This window comes from Stigmatopora argus, chromosome 2, assembly GCF_051989625.1.
Source record: "Stigmatopora argus isolate UIUO_Sarg chromosome 2, RoL_Sarg_1.0, whole genome shotgun sequence".
Lineage (NCBI taxonomy): Eukaryota > Metazoa > Chordata > Actinopteri > Syngnathiformes > Syngnathidae > Stigmatopora > Stigmatopora argus.
The window spans coordinates 14,911,132-14,936,833 of record NC_135388.1 but is presented as its reverse complement, the minus strand read 5'-3'; the positions used below and the strand labels follow the sequence as shown (position 1 = coordinate 14,936,833).

At 37.2% G+C, this 25,702-nt stretch overlaps 1 protein-coding gene across 1 annotated transcript in view; it reads left to right on the top strand.

Annotated features, from left to right (window-relative positions):
* LOC144067921 (glypican-6-like) overlaps positions 1-25,702 on the top strand; it is a 64,492-nt gene that overhangs the window by 16,489 nt on the left and 22,301 nt on the right. Inside the window, 2 exon segments of the mRNA XM_077592010.1 lie at positions 2,954-3,112; positions 17,643-18,034. Coding sequence (XP_077448136.1) covers positions 2,954-3,112; positions 17,643-18,034 — 551 coding nt within the window.

Below are 25,702 nucleotides of genomic sequence, written 5' to 3'. Positions count from 1 at the left end.
CGTAGCTATCTCAGCTTGTGTAGTTGTGTCAGTCTTTTCTGGAATGTAAGCTTGAAGCACTTTAAAGGCCATTGTAGCACAAACTTTCCTCTTTGTTTTCTCTACCAGTTACTTGTGATTCATAAATTGAATTGAGGACAAATGAATTGCATGTGCGCATGGCTTTCATTCCATTTTCAATGTTATCCATGAATTCCTGCTTGAGTGTAAAACATCATAAATGCGAGTGGCCCTGAAAAAGCCTACTGCTGAAGATAAATCTGTTTTTCCTGGCAGTGAAACAGAGAGAGCCATCCTGACCTTACATGCATTTTCTTTTAGGACATTGACACTTCTGTCAGTGTTGTCATTCAAGTAAAGATTTACGTGCAGTTTATCTTTTATGCTCCTTCATTTAAATCCAACTCTACACCCTCTCACTTGGCCGTCACTTGTGTTGTAAAATAAAGTAACAAATTACTGACAGAACTCATTGAATGCGACAAATCTGCTTAAATCAAACGTGTAAAGCCACTTAGGGTTTTGCAAATGTACGGAATGCTAACTATGGCCATAACAAAGATTTGGCAAGCTATCGTGACAGATGCTGTTGAAGTATTTTGAGACTCTTACCAATGTTCCACTTTTTCTTATCACCTATAAGACACATTTTGGCCAATCAACAAGGGTTTTTTGTGACGTAAATCTTCAAAGGAATATTATCCGCTTCATGAATGTTGTTACAAGGATGACATGGTGAAATGATGTTTAGTATGTTTTGCTGCAACAAATGAGGTCATGAAATGAAGACACATCGTTCTTTCTTCTGGTGTTTCCACGAGAAAAATGGTTAAATATTGGTGGACATTTATTGTGGTTGTGTTCAATCACGAGAAAATTATCGTCTTTGTGTCTCTCAGGATTCAAGTTATTTCCTCTGCTCCTGTGTGAAGTGGAAAAGGGCTGTACGATAGGGAATGCAGACTTGGGAACAGTCAAATCACATCTCGTATCTTAGAAATTGGACAGTCATGGTGAAAGACAATAGCTCATCAAATGGAAGTATGCTTGCTTCCTCCGGAGATAAATTTGCAGTATGCAGAGGCACCAAATTGAAACATGACCACACAACTCTGCTTCAAATTAGTGGCAATAATCCAATAGAATTATATGTAAAAGTCTATTTTTATATTGACTTAAAACATGATGCTCACAGTCATTTAAGCATGCATTAGCAGTTTAATTATACTACAGTGACAGTTATTATATGATTTAATTGAAAATAAGATGATGATTTTCTTTCTTTGTGTTACATCTTCATACTTCCATTGTGGACAATCTAAAGCATGTAAAGAAGTTTGAGCAATAGACACACTGGACAATCCCTGAGTACATACTGTAACCATTCACATTTATTCCAACGGCTTATGAATGACATTCATATTGTTGTGAATTAATTTCTGGGGAAAGCAGAGAAAGACTAGGAAAACATGATACAGCGAAGATTCAAGAGAATTGTGAAGCTCACTTTCTAAGAATTTTCTGTAATGTACTGTTTTAGTCAAACCTCCGTTTGCATTTGTTCCGTGTTTTAGGTTTTGCCTACAACAAAAAAAACATACAATCATCAGTCAGTATTAAAAAGTAGATATTTAGATATTAAACTCCCTCTCTCATGAATATAATTTTGAGAGCTGGTTTCAACAGTAGATATTTAGATATTAAACTCTCTCTCTCTCATGAATATAATGTTGAGAGCTGGTTTCAACAGTAAATATTTAGATATTAAACTCTCTCATGAATATAATTTTGAGAGCTGGTTTCAACAGTAAACTCTCTGTCATGTTGTCAAACGTCCGGCGACCAAACGTCGGGGCGACCAAACGTCCGAGTACCTACGAGCATAGTCAAAAGAAAAAGTGAGTCTCATTACGCCAAAACATTTTTACAATACGAGAGAAATCCAAAAAAGCCTCTCTTTTGCTTGACATGTCCGAGTACCACAGCATTCTGCCGGGTAGCGTGCGAGATTTCTCTTTAGTAGCTCCCTCTCCCCAAGTGTCTCGGAGACCTGCTGCGAGGATATGAGCATCTCACATCAACAGAATCCCCATCTGCCCGTCAAAAAAAAAGATTCTTCATTCTGAAACCTCAAGCAAGAGTCTAAAACTACGATTCAGGATAGTCATCTTGCTAGTATCGACAGCTTGATTTCAAATTCCATCTTTTGTACAACAGTGTCAAGGAGAAAAATATACACATGCTTCTGTAAGCTAAAGCACAGCAAGCTTTTGCATGCACGCACACATTTCGTAAAATGATAATAATAATTGTAAAGTATTTGACTGTCAATAGCGTGATATATTCTTGGCTCCTTTGTCTGTTGTCAAAGGTTTGGTTTTCTTGCAAATCTGACGTGACAGTTGGAGCTGTAAACCCCTCACCCACATGCACTTGTTATCTGAAACTTTGGAAAACTTTCTAAATGACTATAAAGTTCATCTTTATTATTTTCCCAAGATATATAAACTTAATTTTAGATATTATTCTTGAAGGATAACAATTGAGGGCACCAAAGGAGTTGAAGGTTTAACATATTTTTATGTTGTTTAACATTGCCCTTAGTTCAATTTGACTGGCAATCATTTTAATTTATGTATGGGATGTAGAATGTATTACATTCTCATTTTGAATAGGTATTGTTTATACAGAATCAATGAAAATAACACTGCTTCACTAGTGTATAAATGCATTACTCTGTATTAGTCATGTTATTGTGACTCTGCACACAGAACACACGAGCAGTTAAGGATGCCTTGGCAGTTTGTTATAAAACAACCAGTCTGATATCTGAGAGAAGCGGAAAAAAATCACAACAGAGTTGTGATCAAACACGCTGTACAGGCCTTTGAAAAAAGGGAATGCATCGGTAGTGAGGAGCGTATAAACAAAGCTTTTTGTGTTTGTCTCACAGGTGAGCACCTGCGTGTCTGTCCTCAGGGATACACCTGCTGCACATCTGACATGGAAGACAAGCTCAACCAGCAGAGCAAACTGGAGTTTGAAAAGTTGGTGGAGGAAAGCAGCCACAACATGAGGGTGACATTTGTTTCCAGTCATAAAAAGTTTGATGGTAAGTCGGAGGACTTTGATTCATCTCTTTCGTGCGATGGATGAGTTCCATGTGCACATCTGAATACTGAATTACTCCCTCAGACTAAAAGTATTCATGCGAATCCTGTCAGATAGAAAGTACTATTCATGCGAATCCTGTCAGACTTGTATATGCAGACTCCTGATGGAATGATTAATAATTACTACTATGACTGGTATTAATAAATTATGGGAAGACTTGGCATTAAGGCTTCTTGCTCTTTTATCAATATTTTTAATTCCTCTTTGATACTTAGTGGGCATGTACTTTCTAAACATCTGTTGAAATTTAAATTTTCATTCGAATCCCCATTATAACCTGCTTTGCTTGCTGTGTTTCTGTGAAATAATGGGAGATTCATCATTATAGGATTTATTTACTAATGGCTACTAGTTACATTTATAACAACCACAATATACAGTCCCCTCTAATCTGTCGGGTACCAAAACACACACACACACACACACACACACACACACACACACACACACACACACACACACTTGAATAGGGCTGTTTAAGATGATGAGGAATTAGAGCACAAACCAGACACCAGTTATCATATTGTTATATAGTATTTGATGTTATCAAAGTTATAAAATTGTTCTATTCATTTTTTAAATATTTATTAGGCTTTCAATTTTAATTGTAATGTACACGGGTACTACAAAGAATGATACAGAAACCCAAAACTTTTTTTAGTACAATAATACCCCATTTTTACAATAGAATACAATTTTTGTTACTTCCGATCTCTTTGATGAAACAAACCAAAAATAATTATATGTGTGCCATGTGGAAGGATCAAGCTGAATATTAAAATAGTCTACACAAATATTAATAATGTACAATTTACTGGAGATCAATCAGTTCAGGGTGTGAGCCGTCTCTTTCGAAATTCAAGTGTGACCCCTAATGAAAAAAATTACGGTACATGAATGGATAGATGAAGCCAAACATGCACTGTAATAGTGTCATCATCATAGTCATTGTCGCGGACCACCATGAAGTATACATTATGTACAAGATACTATAAGAGGCAAAAAACTGTGCTAGCATGAAAAAGATTGTTTTGGACAGCCTGAGTAATTTGTTTATGTTGTTCCTTTTACTTATTTCCGTTTTGTACGTTTTTGAAGGCTGACCGCAATGGAAATCGCATTGTTCGTTCTTCTTTATTATGCTGTTTATTGTGGGCCATACAGCTCTTAGGCTATGATTGTTATGTGTGATTTAGACGCTTAAACCTTCTTTTCCATGAAAGGTCAGGTCTGTCAAGAGTGACTACTATTGAAAAGTTGAAGCCAGTTGTTGCAGGAGCTGACTCAGAAATGTTAATAGAAAGATTGCAAATGTCTGGATTCTGTAATCCTATGTTTAAACACAACACAAGAAATTGTTTGACACAAGGGTTGGAAATTAAGGGGTGCGGCTGCACCCAGCTCCCTCTAGGGCTCCGGTTTTAATCTGTAAAGATGGCTTGTTTGTGTGAGAGGAAAGTCTAAAACAAATGTAAGCTTATTTTCAGAGCATCCATTTTGTATTTCATCGCAAAAATATTTGATCATCACTCCTCATCCCAAATTTATTTTTTTATTTTTCAATTCAATTTCTAAGCGAGAACTAGTGTTTCTGGCCACAATTGAGTAGATTTATTTTATCAAGCTATGTTTGTTTTTGTTGGTACATTAGATTCTGACAAGGTTTGATGTGGCCAATGCTGTTCTGTCATCTGGCCCGATTATTCTGTGACTCATTGATGAAAGCCTGGGCTGAGCTGTAGCTTTGGTTGACTAAGTTCTTTGATCGTGCCCCAATAGAGCTGCTCTGCTCAATGTTGAGATATGCTATGTCCCTCATTTACTCCAACAATCCCTTATTCATACTCGATTTTAACTAAAACAGACTCAACCACAATACCCAGTAGTGCCCTCTTATCTGTGGTTTTCAAACCCAGACATAGTGAAAAGGCTGTTTATGCTTGTGAAGAATCAGGGCGAAAACCAAACGTTAGTAAATTGTTATGTTGTATGTTTTCATCTATGTGCTTTTAAATATACATTTTTTTATCATTACAATTGAAACCATAACAAAATTAAAGGTGGCAAGTTAAGCAAAGGGCTGCCCGGTGAACGAGTGGTAAGTTCTTGTTTCTGAATTTGTCCTGGCTCATTTGTCATTCAGAACAAAGTCTATTTTTTTATATTAGAAGACCTGCTGTCTCAAATATCTTACTGTAAACATGGTGGTAACCTTAGTTTATAATCTCTTAATTGACTGATTGGTAATGGCGTGACAGCCATTGTAAACACAGAATCAAAACAATACTAATGAGTGCTGAATATCGATTTTTAAAATTGGAAAATTACGGCTTGAGAAGTGAGTAGAAGTATTTTACCCCCAATAAACATGTTTTTTTATGTCTGTCGAAATATTAAGGCTATTTATTAAATAATGAAGTGGAAATATTACTACATAGTGCTCCTTTAAGATAACATTGTAAATCAAGTGTCCTTGCTTCCTGTCATTCACCAAAAAGGTTAGCAACTGAAGAAATTGAAGTAAGAGCAAAATTGGCTCACATTGGTTATTTATTCACATCTCACCATCACATGCATTCAGATGCTTCACATACTCGGAAACCAAGTTATTCTGGGCAAATGTGTGTTTTGAAAAGTGATCTCTTTATTGACAGGACATAAGTAATAATTATCGTTTCGATTGCCGTGACAGGCACAGAGATATGGGTGGGAAATGAATTAGCTGTACCCCAACAGCCAACCGTGGCAAACCTCTGGGAAAAATCAATATCTGCTATATTTACTGTAATTGCTACATTTTACACAATGCAAATGTGTGTTCCGTTTCACTTGGTTGCTTTTAGTGTGCACGTGTAATGATTTTAAAAAAATAATAATTTTCGTTATACTTACTTATAATGACAATAAAAGCATTCAATTCAATTCAATCAATTAAATATATGCATTAGATATTCTAAAATCACTTGCACGTGACCTTAATGTAACTTTCAACCCCCGCAACCATTACGAGGATGCGCGATGCAGAAGATGAAATGAAAAATTTAACCAGGTATCTAGCACATTGTGCTTGATACTCCAAAAAATAAAAACAGTTCTGCACACTACTCACACTGACAAGAATGGGAAGCAAGTCAAAGCCCTCTGCAGCTTTTGCCCACAACTGAATCATTCGTAAAATAATTTATGAAATTACAATCTCAGAAACCCTTTGCGCTTAAAATTTATTATTCATACTTTATTTTCATTGAAGTACTTAACCAAGTCAAATTTTAAGAATGCTAACAATTCATAGCTGACATTAAAAGGGTTAGAGGAGTCTCAAAGGTCCTCATTATGCTACGTTCTTAGTTTAGCTGTGAATGTATGAGCTAAAATTTAAATTATCCATGTTGTCATAATAGATGAAGCAAATGATCTGTTTACTTTACACTTGGATAGATCATTTGGAATTGTATATTTTATGCTTAATACACCAACCATTTGGATTATTTTACATATTTAACCAACATTTACGTACTCATTGTTCAAGTTTCTGGACTGATTTGCATTAAAAATAATCCTCTGTTTGAAATTGTAGTGGTTAATATAAATAATTCATGAAATGAATACATTGATAAAAGATGTAAGGAAAACCATACTGCAGCTGAATATTTAATATCAGTGGCACAATGTGCTGTACTCGTTGTTGTGTGTGTTGCAAAATTGCAGTTTAAGTATTGTATCAGTTTTATGATAAAATGTGGTGTTTTTTCAGAGCAATTCAGCCTTAAAAATGTATTCAAGTCACCAAAAACAAACCCATGATAATGTCATGGAATCGAAGAAAAGGATGACACTGACATTTTCCCTTATGGAAAAGTTACCACAGAATATTCCATGTGGTCCCAGGTTAAATGAATGTCTCCTTGAGGGATTGGAGTTGAATTTTGTGATCCTAGAGGTTCCAGGCTATAATGGCATCCTGTTTTTTTGAAGCAATTCTACTGAGACATTGAGACTTTTAAATACCGTCATCAAAGTAATACAAATTAAACCTATCATTGATTTTCTTTCTTCTAATTAATGCAATAATGAATTGATTCCTCGAAGGCAATAAGTGAAGCTCTATTGTCGTCACAGTGAATTGAATCAACCAATGTAAATAGTGCTAGTATGTAAGAACTACCAAAAGCAAGATACTCTTACCACTGAAAATCATAGAGGCACGCACAGACACATTTAAAAGAGTGAAGAACTCTAGGGTCCCAACTTACGAACATCCAGAGATGTGAACATCAGCTGACTGGTCTACATTTTCATGTACCGTATTTTCACGCCTATAAAGTGCACTTAAAAGTCTAAAATGGATGGAGCATTGAATGAGTGTGTGCATACAAGGCTCATTCATTCATTCATCTTCCATAACGCCCATCCTCGAAAGGGTTGCGGGGGTTGCTGGAGCCTAATCCAACTGTCTTTTTGCGATTGCAGACTACACCCTAGACTAGTCACCAGTCAGTCATAAGGCACACAGAGAGACAGACTACCACTCACACTGCCACCACCAAAGTCAGGCAGAAGAACCACTACACCATGGCTGCATACAAGGTTTACATATTGTGGTTTTAAGGACTTCCTTGAGTCTAGCTGTCTCCATGCAAAATGACTGCATTCATTTATGATCACGAAATACATACTAAAGATTTAGTGTCAGTGTGTCGGAACAACAGTTAATACAAGCTGTGTAGGAAATTGCTCCAACACGAACACTGTCGATGTAAGCCTCTATAAATTTCCATATGACCCATTGCATTGATCAGAAATCAAGTAGAGTGGACTAAAAGAGTATTATGTTGTCTGATCAAAATATTTTACTGAAGACTGCTTTGACCAAGTGAAAAATGAAGTGTCTCCACTAAAGTTGTTCACAATGTCTTTGGAACAGAACATCTTGCCGAAGTCTAGAGTCAGGGCCATAAAATGTATATTTATTTACATTTAAGTATTCAAAAGGTTGAATGAAAATGGAGCAAAAGCTAAATGCTTCCTCGTTTTACTCGTCACATGTTAGTGCTTCTGCTCTCGGTTCAAACTTGTATAGTGGAATCTCACCGGAAACATGTTCTTCAAGACATACATCCTCTTCCCACTTTCAATTTCATATAATGAGTCACCGCACAACAACGTCAACGAGTCCTGAGTGCGGTTTTCACTGACTCATATTCTTTCTTCTTCCCTTTTGATATGTAATTATTGGTGTCAACTATAAAGAGGCAAACTGCAACAAAGAATATTTTTTTATTAGAACATGTCAATAGGTATGGATCTTGGTGACTATCATTCAATTTTGACAAGATTCAATCATTGAATTTGTGTGAAAATATAGTGGCAGTCGAACTTAAAAATCTGGTCAAGTCACATTTATTTCTACAACTCTCACCAAATGTCTAAAAAAAGGACACTGGAGAAGGTCAGGACACTCTATCCCTCTAAATGCGAAAGAATGTCATCACACTGGAGAGGACATTGAATTAGGTACGATGTTGCAGGGCACTAAGTACAGTGCAACCATTGATTTAAGCCCGTAAACTCAGTAATGAAGATGAAACCTCTGTGACAGCCTCATGTCCATTTCTAATGAAATATAAAACCTTGAGCAAACACTGTTCCTGGAAATGTTCATGAATAAATAACTTCTGTTTTGGTGTCAATGTGTTATACTAAGTGAATGTCAGGCAAGACAGAAATTCTCCAAGGAAAGGGGAAATATGGGTCTGTCAAGCAGTGAGATAGCTGAAAGTTGGTGGCAGTGTCCATCAAATTGCTTGGGCCATGTCCTTGTGTCACTTCGGTACTTCAGGATGGATGATTATGCATGTCCACAACAACACTAACTTGGTCCCACTGGTTCGCTTCAATGGAAAGTTGTAAAAAGAATGAATACCTACCTCTTCTAGAGCAACAATGAGGACAAAACCAAGGAATTGGGAAAATTTTATTATTTTTAATTTTATTTTTTGTTGAATTGAATTTGCACGTAAGGTATTTAAAATGTAGAAAAAAATCACTTTCATAAAAAGGATCATCAAGTTTGCTTGGGCTCTTTATTTCCCCTGAGATAGATTAAATATGTCTCCCTGCTGCTCTCAAATGTCATATCTTCTTTCCATTTCCATGTCCTTGTGATTTCTAAGAATGAATGTATAGATATCTGAGACTAAAGAAAAGATAGTACATAGTTCCATATCCACAAAAAAACAAAATCTCATACATAAAAAATGGTTGCTGAAAAATCAGAAAGACAAAACTTCAGGTAAACAAAGGCTGATGATAATTATAGGCTTTGGAGATTGGTGGAGTACAATTGATTGATACTTTTTTTTTACCTTGCCATATTATGTATGGGCCGGCCCAGCGGGTGAGTGGTTAGCGCGTCGGACTGGGGGACCTGGGTTCAAATCCAGGTCGGTCCAGCCTGCGTGTGTTTTCTCCGGATACTCCAGTTTCCTCCCACATTCCAGACATGCATGGTAGGCTGATTGGACACTCTAAATTGCCCCTAGGTATGAATGTGAGCGTGAATAGTTGTTTGTCTCCTTGTTCCCTGCGATTGGCTAGCCACCAATCCAGGGGAGAACATGCAAACTCCACACAGGTGGACGTAACCTGGATTTGAACCCAGGACCCCAGAGCTGTGAGGCCGACGTGCTCACCACTCACTCCACCGGGCCGCCTATATATATATATATATATATATATATATATATATATATATATATATATATATATATATATATATATATATATATATATATATATATATATATATATATATATATATATATATATATATATATAAAGACAACGGCAACTGACTTGCAGCTTAGTTGGGGTTAAGTGTAGGACAAGGAGAAAACTGGCAGCAAAATTGATAGGCTTTATGGCTGTCCCTGGTCATATTGCATCAGTTGTCTGACAGTTCCTGTCGCAATGGGTCTTTGCCGCTAGATTTGCAATTGATGAGAGCTGAACTTTATTGTTACTTCACAAAAAAAATACAGTGAAAAAGATCATTTCCTTCCAAATTACAATCACATACACACTTTCAAATCCAGATGATTTTTTTTTATTTTGTCTCCTCCCATTCATGATACAAGAAAATCTACATGCTTTCGGATACTAATGTCACAGAATGTAATGAGTGATTCACACAGCTTGCAGTGATGTCCTGTACATTATTTAGTTTGATAATGTTTAAGTGTCCCTCTATAACAAGCATGCCAACTAAAATAGACAGGATAATATTATTCACTGTTACAGTAAATAAATATATATTGTGGATTCCAGGCACATGCTTGCTTAAAAAAAACCTTTCATCTTGCAGGCCCAATGCATTTGCTCTGACGGAGTTTTCTCCATGCTGATATTCTTTTTTCATCTATCCCTCAGCAAGTGAAGAATTGCACAGGGTTTGATGTAATTCAACTACAATATTGGAGGCATCAAACATTGTTTATCAGATAAATTTGCTCATAACATGTGAATTTGATTTTGATAGTCTATTTTTGTGGTGGTAAACTAATTCACAAAAAAAGGTAAACAGGCAAAAGAAATGTCATGAAATTCCCGCTTAAACATGTTAAGCCTTTAGGGTCTTTTCATCTGCTTCTACTTCAATGTAAGGGAAAATGTCAGGTGATCTTCTAAAAGGTCAAGATATGTCTTGAAATGCATCCTGGACCATTAAGATAAAACATCAGGTAATATAAAATATGTCATCAATAAGACTGTAACAATACATGCGTCAAAATAGAAATTGCTATACCTTGAACCTGTGGTGTGAGAAGGCAGAACAATGACACCCACCAACTTTTCAGGTGTTTTACAGAGTTAACACTGACACTAGCAAGTATTTAGTATTTTTTATTTTTTTTGCTGGATGCAAAACTAAAGCCCATAGTGTGATTTTATTATCCACTGTGGGCTCATGTAATATTTTATTACACAACTCCTAACCAACACAACCACTTATCAAATGTGAAATGAATTAAAACAGCTTTCTTTTCAGGATTTTTAAAATAGTTTTTCCACAAAGTATTTTGATTTTCACTACTCTTCTATCCACAGCCTGTGAAAGGGTTAACTAACACCATTAAATGTATTGTTTCACTAATCACTGTAATACAAATAGTATGCTTCTTATTAGGTTCTAGGTTCCAAAATAAGGTGGTAAACTCTGTCTCAGGCATAAACCAAGCTTAATTTAGACATCTTATGTTTACTGCCAATCACATTATCTAGAAAAGTACAACTTACATTATAAACACCATAAAATAAATCATCAAGTCCTTTACATAAAGCAAAAGGTTTCAGGGGATAATTTTGCTTTATGCAATTCCTACCACAAAATGGCTTGTATTATTTTCCGTTTTGCTACTCCATGTTTTGCAAGTAGATCCATCGTGCCGTTGAATCAAATTAGCGGATAAATCTAAATTCTCATGTGCATAAACAATCAAATTCTTTTTGGCTCAAAACTCCGACTAGAAAAATGAGTGTCAGTGAAAGATATGACAGTTTTTCATCATTCATTAACTCTGAAACACCTTCCAAAGCGAGTCGCAGTGCAAAAAGGTAATTAATTTCCTCAAGGACAATTATTCTTGTGCTTTGAGATGTGATGATAGGAGTCCTAGAAGAAAGTACTATTCTGATGGGGAAGCTAGCCAGTGTACATCAATGTCTTTCATCCAATCATCAAATACTTGTGAAAAATATGCAGAATTAACAAGTGAATTTGTTTATAATAGAAATGAGTCCAATAGCTTTCCTTTTTCAAATACTTAAAGACATCCTTGTACATTGTTTTAAATGTTCCTGCTTTAAAATAGGTCAGTATGCCGTTATATAAAATGTGATCTTCTGCCTGAATTCAATTATTTCCATTATTTCATGCATAAAATAGATTGAATGATTTTGTGACCCAGTTGAAATTCATCATCTAAACAGTTCGTCAAGGGACTGCACTCGCATTTCCATGTCAACCCCTTCTGCAAACGAGCAGGTTTGGAAATATTTGACAATATGATGTCAGATTCTCACCCTTATTTGCATTAACCTGACCACCAACTGAGTGAAAATACCAGGCTAGTGGCCCAAGTTCATATAAGGCTATAATTTATTTTGAGGGATATTCCTAAACATTTCCCAAACCCTAACCCTTTTTAACCTGTCCCTGGTTAAATTTCACTTTTTGAACAATGTGCACATTTCCTGGTTCTTTGACAGCGACATGCCATATGAACACAGGATTTAAAATGGATAGAATTGTTGTGGTTTATTATAATGCTTAAGAATCTGTGTAAATGTGGAATACATTATATATATATATATATATATATATATATATATATATATATATATATATATATATATATATATATATATATATAAATGCATGCGCGTGTGTATGTATAGGTGATTAAATTCTGGATTTCTGTCAGTTGTTCCTCAGTGTCTTTTAGATATGTTTGTGGCAGTAAAATGAGGCAAATGATCTTGCAACAAACTTAGAAATTGGCACCCATATCCACTCATCCTTTATTTACAGAGCCAGATGGTAGGTTTGGACGATACTGAACGACTTCTAATATAACAGATGCTGAATTGTAATATGCCTGTTTTTGGCTGGCTTGCTGTGCACCATTAATGTCTAAAAGCCCATTATCCAAGGCAAATATGTGCCCCTCTTCACTGCTGCTATCAGAGAGCATTAAGTTATTTCTTTGGTGAAACAAGAAGAGGCTTTCGTTCAATTATTTCTGTCACTTTCAGCATAAAAGTGTATTACAGTGATCTTTTTTTACCACAGCTATTATTGGAGATTATTTCTGCTGTTAGAAAATATTTTGGAAAAAAGCAGAGGCTGTAAAACCTTTTATTTTAAAGATGTTCAAAATGAGCCGTCAGTTCATGATTGATGGGCCATGTGAGTGGCCTGCGATTCCCTTCGAATCTATAAAAGCATCTTTTAATTATGAGAACCTCATATTGGTGTTGTTGGTTCTTTTGCTATTGGCAGCCGATATGCCGCGAATGCAATACAATACCACTAACACTTCACACAACACAATCTCATGGAAAAGTATTGTCATCAAATTAAAGTGATTTATAAATTCACATAAATATTCCTTCATTTATTGTGCAAAATCAATTAATTCAGAATTGATTATTACTTATTAGATAACAACACCTGTCATCTAGACTATTTAAATGTTATTCTTCTCCTACCTTCAAAGTGAGTAATTATATGTATTATGATCAATTTTTTAGGAGTTCTTTATGCTATTTTATTAAATCACACAAAGTTTACAAACACACGATAACAAAAAGGTCAACATTTCGGACTCAATTATTTTGACTTATTACAGTATCCATGTATTCTTTTTACTCTTGATTATACAAATGTATTTGTTATACACGGAATGACAATTTAGGATAATATATTGTGCATGAAATATAATTGCTGGCAATAACATCCCTTTTTTTATCATTTTGCCTTAATCTCTCTTGAAATAAAATCATTTTTCTTCATTTGGTTTTACTTGTGCTTGTAAACAACAAAAGGTCACTGAAGTGATTTTAAAGTGTGACATCAAATACAGAATGCCATAAGTTTGTTTGTATGACAATTCAAAGTCACTGATGTGCAGTATTAAAAGAGCATATATTTTCATTATTATGAAAATTAAATATTTTTTAAGATTCAAGAAAGAGCAAGCTGTAGTAGGTCTAAAAGGTTTCCATTCTTATTTTTCTTATTTTTTGCCCTGACCAGATAATTATGATAATTTCGATTCAGAAAGTTGATTTGCGCTGAGGTGATTCAAGTTAGGGTATACCAAAATCCATCAGTAAAGGGACACCCAGTTGTTTATTCCAAAACTCTTAGTAACTGTGCAAGGTCAATAACTCTTGAGTCCTGTAATTATGCGGCCAAATATGAGTTCTGCCCAATTGATGAGATGGCCAGCTGTAGCTGAAGTATGATACTCCCGCTGCAGTATTTATGAGCAAACTGGCCTTGAAATCGCATAAAGCTATATATTGCCCAAATGAGGGTGATCATTATTGAAAACTACATTGATGGCATGGTGCACAGTGCAAAAATTCAAATGTTGGTCAATAGCATAAAGCAGTTTTACTTACGTAATGAGTAAAATTGTATTTTTACCTACTGCCACATTCATTCATTTTCTGAACCGCATATCCCAACAAGGGGGACAGGGGGAGCTGGAGCTCATCCCAGCCAACTACGGGCACCAGGCGAGGGACACATAATCGGTCCCCAGCCAATCGCAGGGCACAAGGAGGCCGACATCCATTCACTCTCACACTCATACCTGAGCATGTCACTGGAATGTTGAAAACAGAAGCAAAGGTGGTAGTGAACTGTATAGGTTAATTTTTGTAGATTTTTTGATAGAATTTTATTTTTTTTAGTTTTGGAATTCAAATGAGAAAAATATCCTCACAAGTATTCAAGAATGCCTTAAAGATTTAAAATTGGTTGGGTTCTGATGGATGATTCGTGTTCATAAATGTTACCCATCTGGTAGGCTTTTTAAAGACTACAGAGCCAGCTTTACATATTCAGTACACATGAGACTTCTTGTCCTTGATTTATGTCCAATTGAAAAAAAAGCCCCATAGGCTTTCAATATTTAAACAAAGGTAGGTGTAATGGTAGGTCACTGTGCTGGAAGGAATAAATGAGTGGCAAGGGACTGCTCACGCACCTTTTTAAGGTGGATATAGTTAAAAAAGGAAGACAATTTTGGCTGAACAACTTTCTAAAAGAATGATGTGCTGTAAATCACATTAAATGGATTCATCAGCTATTGTGCTGTATGTGATGTAAATTCCAAAAAGGAGGAGGTGTGAAGCAAACACTAATAAATGTTTCTTCCTGCTTTTCTGTATGAATTTTAGGTCATAATTACCATAGCAGCTTTGGATTGAAAATAAAATTTGATTTTGTCAAAAGAAGTTCTGCCGTACTGTAAAATCACTTGTAATTTGTGGACTCTAAGGCACATTTATAAACAGCCGCATGCACCAAAGATTACAGGGCAACTACATTTGTTCATGTACTGGAAAGCCGCACTGAAGATGCAGGTGTCTGTAATGTCTTGTGTCTTGTTGAGGGTTGTTACACCAAAAGGTCATATATCACATTATATATGACCTTCAAAAATAGTAATTGTATAGTGTTATAAAACCAATTAAATTGTTCGTGACATATAGTTTCTATTTACTCTGAAATTGCCTGAGAATTTCAGGCAATTTTACAGTAAGTCACTCATCATTGTACTGTTCTCCTTCACAATGCATCGGGTGGCAGACAGTTGAGTGTTCTTCATGATACGCCAATGCTGGGACTTGGTAATCCAAAAGTAATGTACTATCGCGCATCTAGGTAGAGTGTACCATGGTTAATAATTTTAAGCGAATATTTTGGGCTAAGTGGCCAAATATTTCCTGCTGACATAACAAGCAACAGCTTGAATTGGACACTGGCTTGAAGAAGAAACGTGATCAGCATTTGCCAGCCGGCCCTTGTACATGGCTGCCAGTGGGTATCCGCCCTAGTGCGCTCGCATCCCGGCCTTTTCTTAGTCAGCCTTGAACTGACTTTCCCTGGCCACCGCATCTGCTTGTCGGTGGCTGCCAGCACGGGTGTTAGAATTAGCAGTGAAATAGTTAGCAATTTGCAAATCACCACTACTGCGCATGCGATGTGACGTGTGCATATGACAGGCCGATGATGATTCAGAAAGGCAGAAAAAGCAGCCGGTGGGAGAGGAAGACGCTTTAGAGAGATAAATAATCATTTTACTAAGCAGTCCAATTCTGTCCCTGTACTAGCAATGTAGAACTATAATATTTATTCAGAAGATTAATGCCTTACACTACTGAAAATGGTAATATTCTTACAGTAAGTATACAGTGTTTATTACAGTTATACCCAACACTGAGTGTGGTATGTTTACACTAAAATACATGAATTATAAGTCTGTAAAAAATCTACTGTATAGGCGTCAATGGGCTATAAACTGCACGGTTCAAAATGGGGACAAAAAAATTTGCGGCTTATTGTGTGAAAATGACTATACTACACTAAATGAAAAGACGGGTTGCAATACGAGAACAATTGTTGTGCCCAGATGGGATTTTTCTCAGTTCTATTATTGTTCCAAGAGCCTCAGTGCTCACGAGGACGCAAATGTTTTATCAGCAAGCTTGACACAGGCAATGTTGATTCATGTGTCACATGCTTGTTTACAAAGAAGGTAGGAGGACTATCTGACACGAAGACATTAATTATAAGCTCACAATTGTGCTATGAGGAATATGAGGTCCTGTTTACTAGGATTCAGAATACTCCCCATCTGAATTTACTCAGAATGTGAAGCGCTGGTGTGTCAGATCTAAAGCCTGGCTCTAAACAGGCGATGCAAGTTCTCTGCATATAAAGTGTTTTTTTTCCTCAATGTAGTTCTATAAGTCAAGGCAAACGTTAATATTTGGGGTCTCATTATATAAATGTGTGTATCAAATCACAGTTGGATACTTTTACTGCCTGCTAGACTCATGTATTACAATTGCACACTAATTGCACAGTAGTTTGTGATTTCCAAAACTAGAGCAGGGGGAGCTTTGCACATGGATAATGTGGAAAACTTTACATTTTGTGATTTTTTTAAGGCGTACTAGGTTGGGGCCAGGGAGACAAGGACTTCAATCACATACTAATCACTGTCACAGGGAGACATGTGGATTGTTCTGAAGACTACTTGTTGGCAATGTTAACAGTTCAATTCAACAATATGTATCTTATTGATTTACTACCATCTGTCTTTGTTTCATCTTTTAAAAAGAAGTGAAAGAATAATTTTCATTTTACGTGTTACAGGAAGATGGCGTGACGTTTTACGGACGCTTTGTTAGACTCGCTACTTCATACATCTTTGTAATAGTTGCAATAAATCAAGTAAATATTTTTCCCTAGTAGCGGTTCTCCCCATCTGTATCACTGCAAATGCACAGGGATATCCACATGGGGAAAGGAGCGAGAGGTTGATTAGTTTACCGTTGCCCCGTGCCAATAGAAGAGAGTGTTTTGTCAAGTTTTACAGATATTTTTACTCCATTTGAATGTTTCATATTTAAATAGCTTGCTCTTCTCAGTTAATAACTGACCAACCTTAAGACGCCTGCTCCAAAAAAACATCATGACATAAGAATGCACCAGTATATTGTACTTGTATGTGCATACACTGCCATAATGGCAGAACACAAAGACAATGTGAATTCTGAATGCAATATATTCCATATGTTCAAAAATGCATCCCATATCATAAATGCACACAGTTATATAATTTCATTTCCTCTTTTTCCTTTTTTCTCTTTCATATCAATCCCTACAGAGTTTTTCTTGGAGCTGCTGGAAAATTCAGAGAGGTCTCTAAACAGCATGTTTTCAAGAACATTTGGCAAGTTGTACATGAAAAACTCAGAGGTGTTCCAGGATCTGTTCACTGAGCTCAAGCGCTACTACACAGGGGGCAATGTCAACCTGGAGGAAATGCTCAATGATTTCTGGTCTAGACTGCTGGAGCGGATGTTCCAGCTGTTGAACTCCCAGTACCACTTCACAGAGGATTACCTGGAGTGCATCAGTAAATACTCAGATCAGCTCAAACCCTTTGGTGATGTACCCAGGAAACTGAAGGCTCAAGTCACCAGAGCCTTGATTGCTGCACGGACTTTTGTCCAGGGCCTGATGGTTGGCCGGGAAGTTGCCAATCGGGTTGCCAAGGTGAGCCAAAATGTTGACATTTGTGTGATTTAAGCCCAAAAACACCCATGAGTGCTATTTTTGTTAGTGTTGTATAACCTACTGTTTCCATGTCTCTATAGAATATATATTCATTCATGCATTTATTGTATGAACTGCTTATCCTCACAAGGGTCATAGAAGTATCGAATAACAACGGGCAGCTTGCCAGTCAATCGCAAGGCAAATATATACAAACAACCATTCACACACATACTCACACCAAGGCACAATTTGGACTTGTTCAATAAGACTATCTATGTTTTGGGGATGTGAGAGGAAGCTGTAGTACTTGGAGAAAACCCACGCAAGCATGAGGAGAAAATACAAACTCCACATTGGAAGGCCAGAGTGAACACAATGGAACTACCGGAGAAAATATATGGATATAGTGAGGGCGAACATGAAAGTGGCTAGTGTAGGGGAGGATGATGCAAATGACAGGGTGAAATGGAAAAATGTTCTTCGATGTGGCGACCCCTCACGGGACTAGCTAAAAGTGTAGTAATAAATATATATAAACAACCAGCAGCAGAATGGAATGACACACCAATGTGGATAACAGATCTTTTTCTTTTCTATTTTTAAATTATTAATTAGCTTTCATCTTTTCAAAGAAAAAAAAACATTGCAATTTCTTTTCAAAGACAAGATGGCCAATAGGAAGTGGTGAATTGTGCAAAGCATCAGTTCTGGAGGTAAAAGGCACACATAGTCAGGATCAAATCCCACATTCCCTGCCCCATCATCAATAATGAAGTGCAGCCAGGAAACAGTGTGGCATCTCTGAAGGCTGTCAAGCTGGTGACCGCCTATAAACTGGAGGTGAAAAGTAGCTCGACATGACAAATCACCTTGACCCGAGAATTACCTCCACTTCTCACAGCTTTTTTTGTGTACAATGCCTTTCATGAATTTATCTCTACTTTAATTGTAGCTGGTCACAGATTCAAGGCCAGTTTCAAGTTGTTCCCTTGCCCCACGCCTTATTTAAGGCAGGTTTCAATTACTTTTTGGATTTCTCTCGATTTTGTTACAGCACATGTTTAGCAATTTGAAAGGCAACTGAAATATTATAAAATTATAACAAATATCAAGGCAACATTTTAACACATATAACGCATACATCAATTTGTTCGTCTCCAGTCCTCGTAGCTCAAATTAGTCATCAATGGTTTGAGATGTAAAAGGTTAAGTCAATCTACTACTATCAAACCACCCAACATGGCACTTCTATCTATGAGTATACTTTTCATTATTATTATGCTTTCTATACTACCGCTCCGAGTAAATTTTGGAATTTGATGATCCATCATTGAAAACCTCAAAAGGCTAAACATTACATGTTCTCTCTTGCCAAGTTAAAAAAAGGAGAAACTACAGCATTTTTTTTACAAAACAAGCAATGCTGAACCTCAACTGTTGCTGTCTGCCTTGAAGTGGCTCTGAGCAGTGCAAGTCTGTTATGTCAATTAGTCTGCGGCTGCAGCAGTCCACACAGGTACCTGATATATCCCTTACGGCCATACTACACTGAAAAGACCCAATCTCGGAAGCTAAGCAGTGTAAAGCCTGGTTATTACTTGAATGGAAGAGTGCCAGGCCAGGAAATAATCCTAATATATCCTTCGGTGGACAACATTGAAAAAGTCCATTTATCAACCAGCCGATATATCAGTCGAGCTCTCATTCTTATATACATTCATTTATTGTCACAATGTAAAGAAGGGGAAACATAATGGAACCTTTCTTTCAACCATGGGACGATATGCAAACAGTGAGGAGCCATACATAATTTGCAAAGAAGCCAGAATAGAAGAGATATCAGTCCATGAAATGGGAGTCTCTTGAGTTCCAACTGAACACTGTCATGGACACCACTCCTGGATTAAGAGCCGAATCTCTCTGGATTACAGTTTATGATGACCATTAAGAGTTTTATCCATTGGGTACTTAAAACACAGTCCAGTCACATTAAGACCTGTTCAGAGAAGATTGTGCGGATTTGGACCTTTTGAAAGGTTTAGAGTTTGAGTATTTAGAGCACTTATCACTTACGCTGCATGAGCATGGGATCCAGCCTCTTGCCTGGTACATATTTAGACGTGATGATGGAAAGAAGCAGGGTACTTATTCAGAGGTATTTTATCCGTGATATTTTAGACTGTAATTTTGATCTCATTATCTGGAACGTGGAGAAACTTTAACTGAAGGATGCTTTATAATCTTTATATGCAACTTGCATTTTGCATTAAAGTCCTGCCATTTTATTTTCTTTGATGCATAAAACCAGGACGTACAACTAACAAGTTCAGGGTGTACACCGCCTCCTGCCCATAGTTGTTTAAAATAGACTCCTGCACCCTCAGGAAGATAAGTGTTAGAATAGATGGATGGATGTAAAATTATCAATCAAATATTGATCATATACTCTGTTTGTTGTGGAAGTTAATGAAAGGGATTTTTTTATTATATTTTTTATTATTCAAACTATGATTCTAAAATAAATATCAAATTAGCCAATCAAGTGGTGAGAGAAAGTAGATAACAATTGTTAAATGTCTGTAGGCTCTGTCCCTTTTAATACTATACAGTGATTCGCTATAAGAATTCATTCCTTTACAAAGTACAATTTTTCAAATTATAATTCCAAAGTTGCAGTTTTCAAGTTAATTCCCCAATCACAGATACACCACACTTGTCTCTCACCCTTTAGCTCAGCGTCTGTCTAGTCCTTGCTGGTTCTGACAGCTTGCCTGAGATGAGGCCTTGGCCTCAGTGCTGTAATGGCAGATGGCAACTGGCTCAAAAAAGGTTTGGCACATCATTGGGAAATGTGCTTCAACAAAGATGCCTTTTTAATTAAAAGATTTTGATTTGTGATGAACTGTACAATGTTGGAAGAATGTCCAACAAAGTCAGTTTTAAAATACAAAGACATCTTACACTACAGAATAATGTCCTAAATTGTGTTTTACTTCAAAATCATAGAATCCCGCAACAGCCATATTAAACAGCGGAATATATATGTATATATTATATATCAGAGCAACCATGATTGGCTGGGATAGGCTCCAGTGCCCCCGAAACCACCAGCTCTCCACCTCCCAACCCTTCTGAGAATAAGAGGTTATGGAAATCTAATGAATGAATATAATTTTTCTTTTCTACACAACATTTTCTGACAATGAGACACCTTAGCTGACTCTGCCACCTCACCACCTTCTTGATCGCTTACATGACATTTCAAAAAAGCAGATTTCCACCACATTTTTATTCTCTTCCAACTGGTTGTCAGTATTTGTCCTTCCATTTGCTTTCAAACAAATGAGATGAGTTTTCCTTTGACATTTAGGACAGGATGCTAGCTTTCTCTCTGGGGGATAGAGAATGTATTTTTTCTGCAAAGCACTGATGCAAACGGACAACAATATAGTCTATTCATGTCATTTAACCACAAGAGATATTAAATGGCTCATGGCGAAGTGGCACTTGCAAGAGGCTGGCTTTTAACGTGTTTCCACTTGTCTCAGTAAATTAAATAAACAGTCCCAACTGCTGCCTTAGACATGCCACATAACATGGCTCATGTCAGGATAAATCAGGAATGCCAACCCACAGTGCACCCAAGACAGACAATTGAGCTGACTCATGCAGGTTGCAACAGGGACAGCTGTGCTCTTTCATTGAGTCACACATCTGTCCACATTATTCTTATTCTGACAAGACAGTCAAACATGCATTGATTCACAGGAGCTCCTATAGAATCTTTTTAGTCTCTGTTCTACATTGAGCATTATGAGTAGATGTGAGGGTTGGGGGCATAGGGTATATTAAACCAAATTGGTGCAGTAAAAACCACTGAATATTAGGAATATTATAAAACACAAAAGGAAATGAGTTTTTAGTCATTATAAAACTTCATTTCAAGTTTTTGTTTTTCTGCAGACAAAGTAAAAAGAAAGGAAATGTCTCCAATTGTTTTCCCGCAGTAATAGGAAAAGGCTAGACCAATAAGCAATCCAGGTCATTTGTTCAGTCAGACAATTTTTATTTATGAAAACAAGCAATCTTTATGAAAAATAACCAAGCCACAGCATGAATGCTACCTTCTTCAACGTAAATCTGCATACACGCAATCGCTGAAGTATGACTTTTAATTTTTTTTGTAAATTTGATATTAATTCCATACTTCTCAGATTGTCTAACTTGTTCACACACATCACAATTTAGTAGTAAAGCACTCGCAGCAAATGTGGAACTGATGAATATTTCTGTCCTGCCAAGTTGACAAGTATATCTGTATGGTTAATGTGCTAGTTCAAGTTAAGAAATAGAGCTAGGCTTATACCTCTTAGATTTCTGTCTAGCAATCCACAGACAAACAGACCTTTCTCGCACATCCATTCACCCTTACACTCATACTTAAGGGCAATTTAGAGTGTTCAACCAGCCTACCATGCATCTTTCTGGGGATGTGGGAAGAAACCGGAGCATGTGGAGAAAACCCAGGCAGGTCCTGGGAAAACATGCACACTCCACACAGTGAGGACCCACCTGGGATCAAACCCTCAACCCTAGAACTGTGAGGCTAAGACGCTAACCACTCTTCCTATACATTTTCCTGGAATTTAGATTTGCTTATGTATCATGCAATTATGACATAATTGAAAATGTAAGCATATTACTCAGCTGTGTTATATCATATAAGGTCTGTGCGTCTTTTCCCCCATTAAGCATCTTAATATTATTCCAGTTTGTTTTCTTGCTGAGCAGAAATCTGACAGCATGATTAAACATTTGCCCAACTTGTCTGTGCTGCAGGAAGCACTTATTTGATGTAGGATTTTAGGATTTACTGTGGCCTTCTGTGAGCAGAGACAAGCTATTTGTAAGGAATTATTCTAACATTAGTTCACAGTTTTTTTTTCAGGACATCCAGTTGTGATTATTGAAAGTAACATTCACCCCGAGCTGTTTTGTTAGTCATGTTTGTCTTTGAGGCAGTCTGTGGCAATCTGTTTTGCACAATGGTAGATTACTCATAGTGCTGTTGATGCTAATGGCTGTGTAATTGTGTGGGGATATTCGGTCAGCAACACAGGCTCACTCCCGTGTCCAATCACTGTAAAAGCAATCCACTCAATGACAAAAATTCTTGGCACCAGTTTTGCTGTCCCACCAGTGTCCTCCTTGATTGGCCTCGGTCGCTTGCAAAGATATTGTCATTTCTCACAAGTGTCACCAAGCAATTTCAGCTGCTCTGCTGGAGGGAGTTCACACCATATGTGCATGTCAACACCCAGTTGGATCGGCGAAGTGATATTTTCTGAGAGCCTTTTGTGAACTGTCGGTCATGAGTCTTCTCTTTGTTGGTAATATAGCATGAATTCTTATATGAGCTATTAAATCAGGTGAGCATATCGGCTCATGACTCCCGCCTTTATATAGTCATTGTTCAAGCAGACTGCTTAGAGATTATATTCTCTAAAACGTTAATACGAACTAATTAATGGTAGCATATACTTTGGCAGGTGAGCAACTGACACTGCGCATTTAATTCGTAAAGTTGATGAGCAGGCCACTTTCTCTGCATGCTTCCACTCACATTGTATTATCCCACTCATACAATATCTTCGCACACCATGCAGCACTATCGTATACATCAGATGAGTAGATTAGAGTGCATTAATCTTACATTGGAGCCAGAGCATCGGGCTCCCCAGTCTTGTCCTCAGCCTGCTGTGAAATTCTCTATTCCATTCACTCAACTGTTAAGATGTGCTAACAAGATTATGAGATTACCCTTCATCCAAGGCACAAAACAAACTACTAGGCACAGGCAAAGCAACAATATACAATTCTGGATAAGACAGCTGTGCTTGCAGGCTTCTGAGGGATATAACATTTTGACGGTTCACAAAATCCATTTGCAGCTTAAACTTGTTTATGCTGGTAGAATGTTTCTGAGAGTACAGATCAAACGTCAAATAAAAGGGTGCCTTGACATCAATTGTGTCTCACATCAACCTTCAGCAGCCAAGTTTTTCAAGAACCCTTGTAATATTTGCACAAAGGTAATCATATGCCATGCATGTCATGCTGATGATATTAAAATCATTCCACTTAGCATCTGCTTAGTTTTGACACCGCTGCAGCCCCTCGGCCAAGAAATGTCACCCTGTGTGGCTGCCTCTTTTGTGCATACTAGAAACCGACACCACAGTTAATGTGTGTATACCAATGTTTTAATAAAAAAGGTTCTCTTTTGCTTCATCTCATCTCATATCATTTTCTGAACCACTTTATCCTCATTAGGGTCACAGGGCAAAGGCGGGGGACACCCTGAATCGGTGGGCAACCAATCGCAGGGCACAAGGACACGGTCAACCATTCGTGCTCATACTCATACCTGGGGCAATGTAGAGCGTTCAACCAGCCTACCATGCATGTATTTTGAATGTGCCAATGTACCGGAGTACCTGGAGAAAACCCGCGCAAGCTCAGGGAGAACATGCAAACTCCACACAGAAAGACCGACCTGGATTCAAACCCGGGACCCCAGAATGGGGAGGTCGACTCGCTAACCACTCATTCACCAGGCCGCCACAGTTTTTTTTTAACTTCATTAAATCCTCTGAACCCGTCTTCTAATTAAAATGGGAACTTATACTGCAAAGAATGTTTAACAAACCATTATTTCAAATGTCTGTACTTGACTCTCCATACCATCATAAATACTTGTACTTTGTCTCCAACGAAACAGTATTTATTATGTCTGCTTTGGGATTAATTAGATGCAAGGGCTTTAATGGCTGTCTTCAAAATGAGCAATGCCTGTGTCTAAGCCGAGTATGATATTTTACAACCTTGTTATGTGTGATGCAGAATGTCCCTCGTTTGCTAAAAATGTCACCCTGTTAACGTTATTCCTAGAGCAATATAAACAATTTACCAAAACACAAAAGCATGACACAAAGCAGTGGAAAATGGCAACAAGCAACCTAGCTGTAATGGCTTTCTTACAAGACATTGCATGATGTCAGTAGCAGATTGCAAATGTCAAAGATGTTGAGTTTGATCCTTGCTGCCAGCTGCCAAATAGTGGCAGTAAATGCACTAATAGACTATGTCCCACTGGTTGCCTCCCTCCTGAGCTTCTCTCATCTGCTTGTTTTGGCACAAAATAACATATTTATTTCATTTAATCAAAGTAAAACAGCAAGGATATCTGCAGAGATAAAAGTTACAGTCTTAAATGTCACCACAACTATTATTAAACATTCCTGACTATTAGCTCCACCAACCGTTTAAAAAAAAACACTTCATATATAAACCACACTGCATTACAGCCTGTAGGTGCCCACATTGTGTTGGCTATTTATATGAAAAGACATAGTACAGCTAGATAAACTGCAGTGGGCTTTAAGTTCTGACGTCAAAGTGCTGAAGGAAGAGGGGCGGCTTACAGAGTGAAAATGACCATAGTTGCACTTGTATAGCCATGGCGAATTTTTATGTTCTCCCCATAGACCGTGTGGGCTTTCTCCGTGGCATTCCAGTTTTCTCCCACATCCCAAAAATATGCGTAGTAGGCTGAGTGAATTGTCCATACAACTACAGTTTAAATGTTAGTGTTTGTGCTTGCTT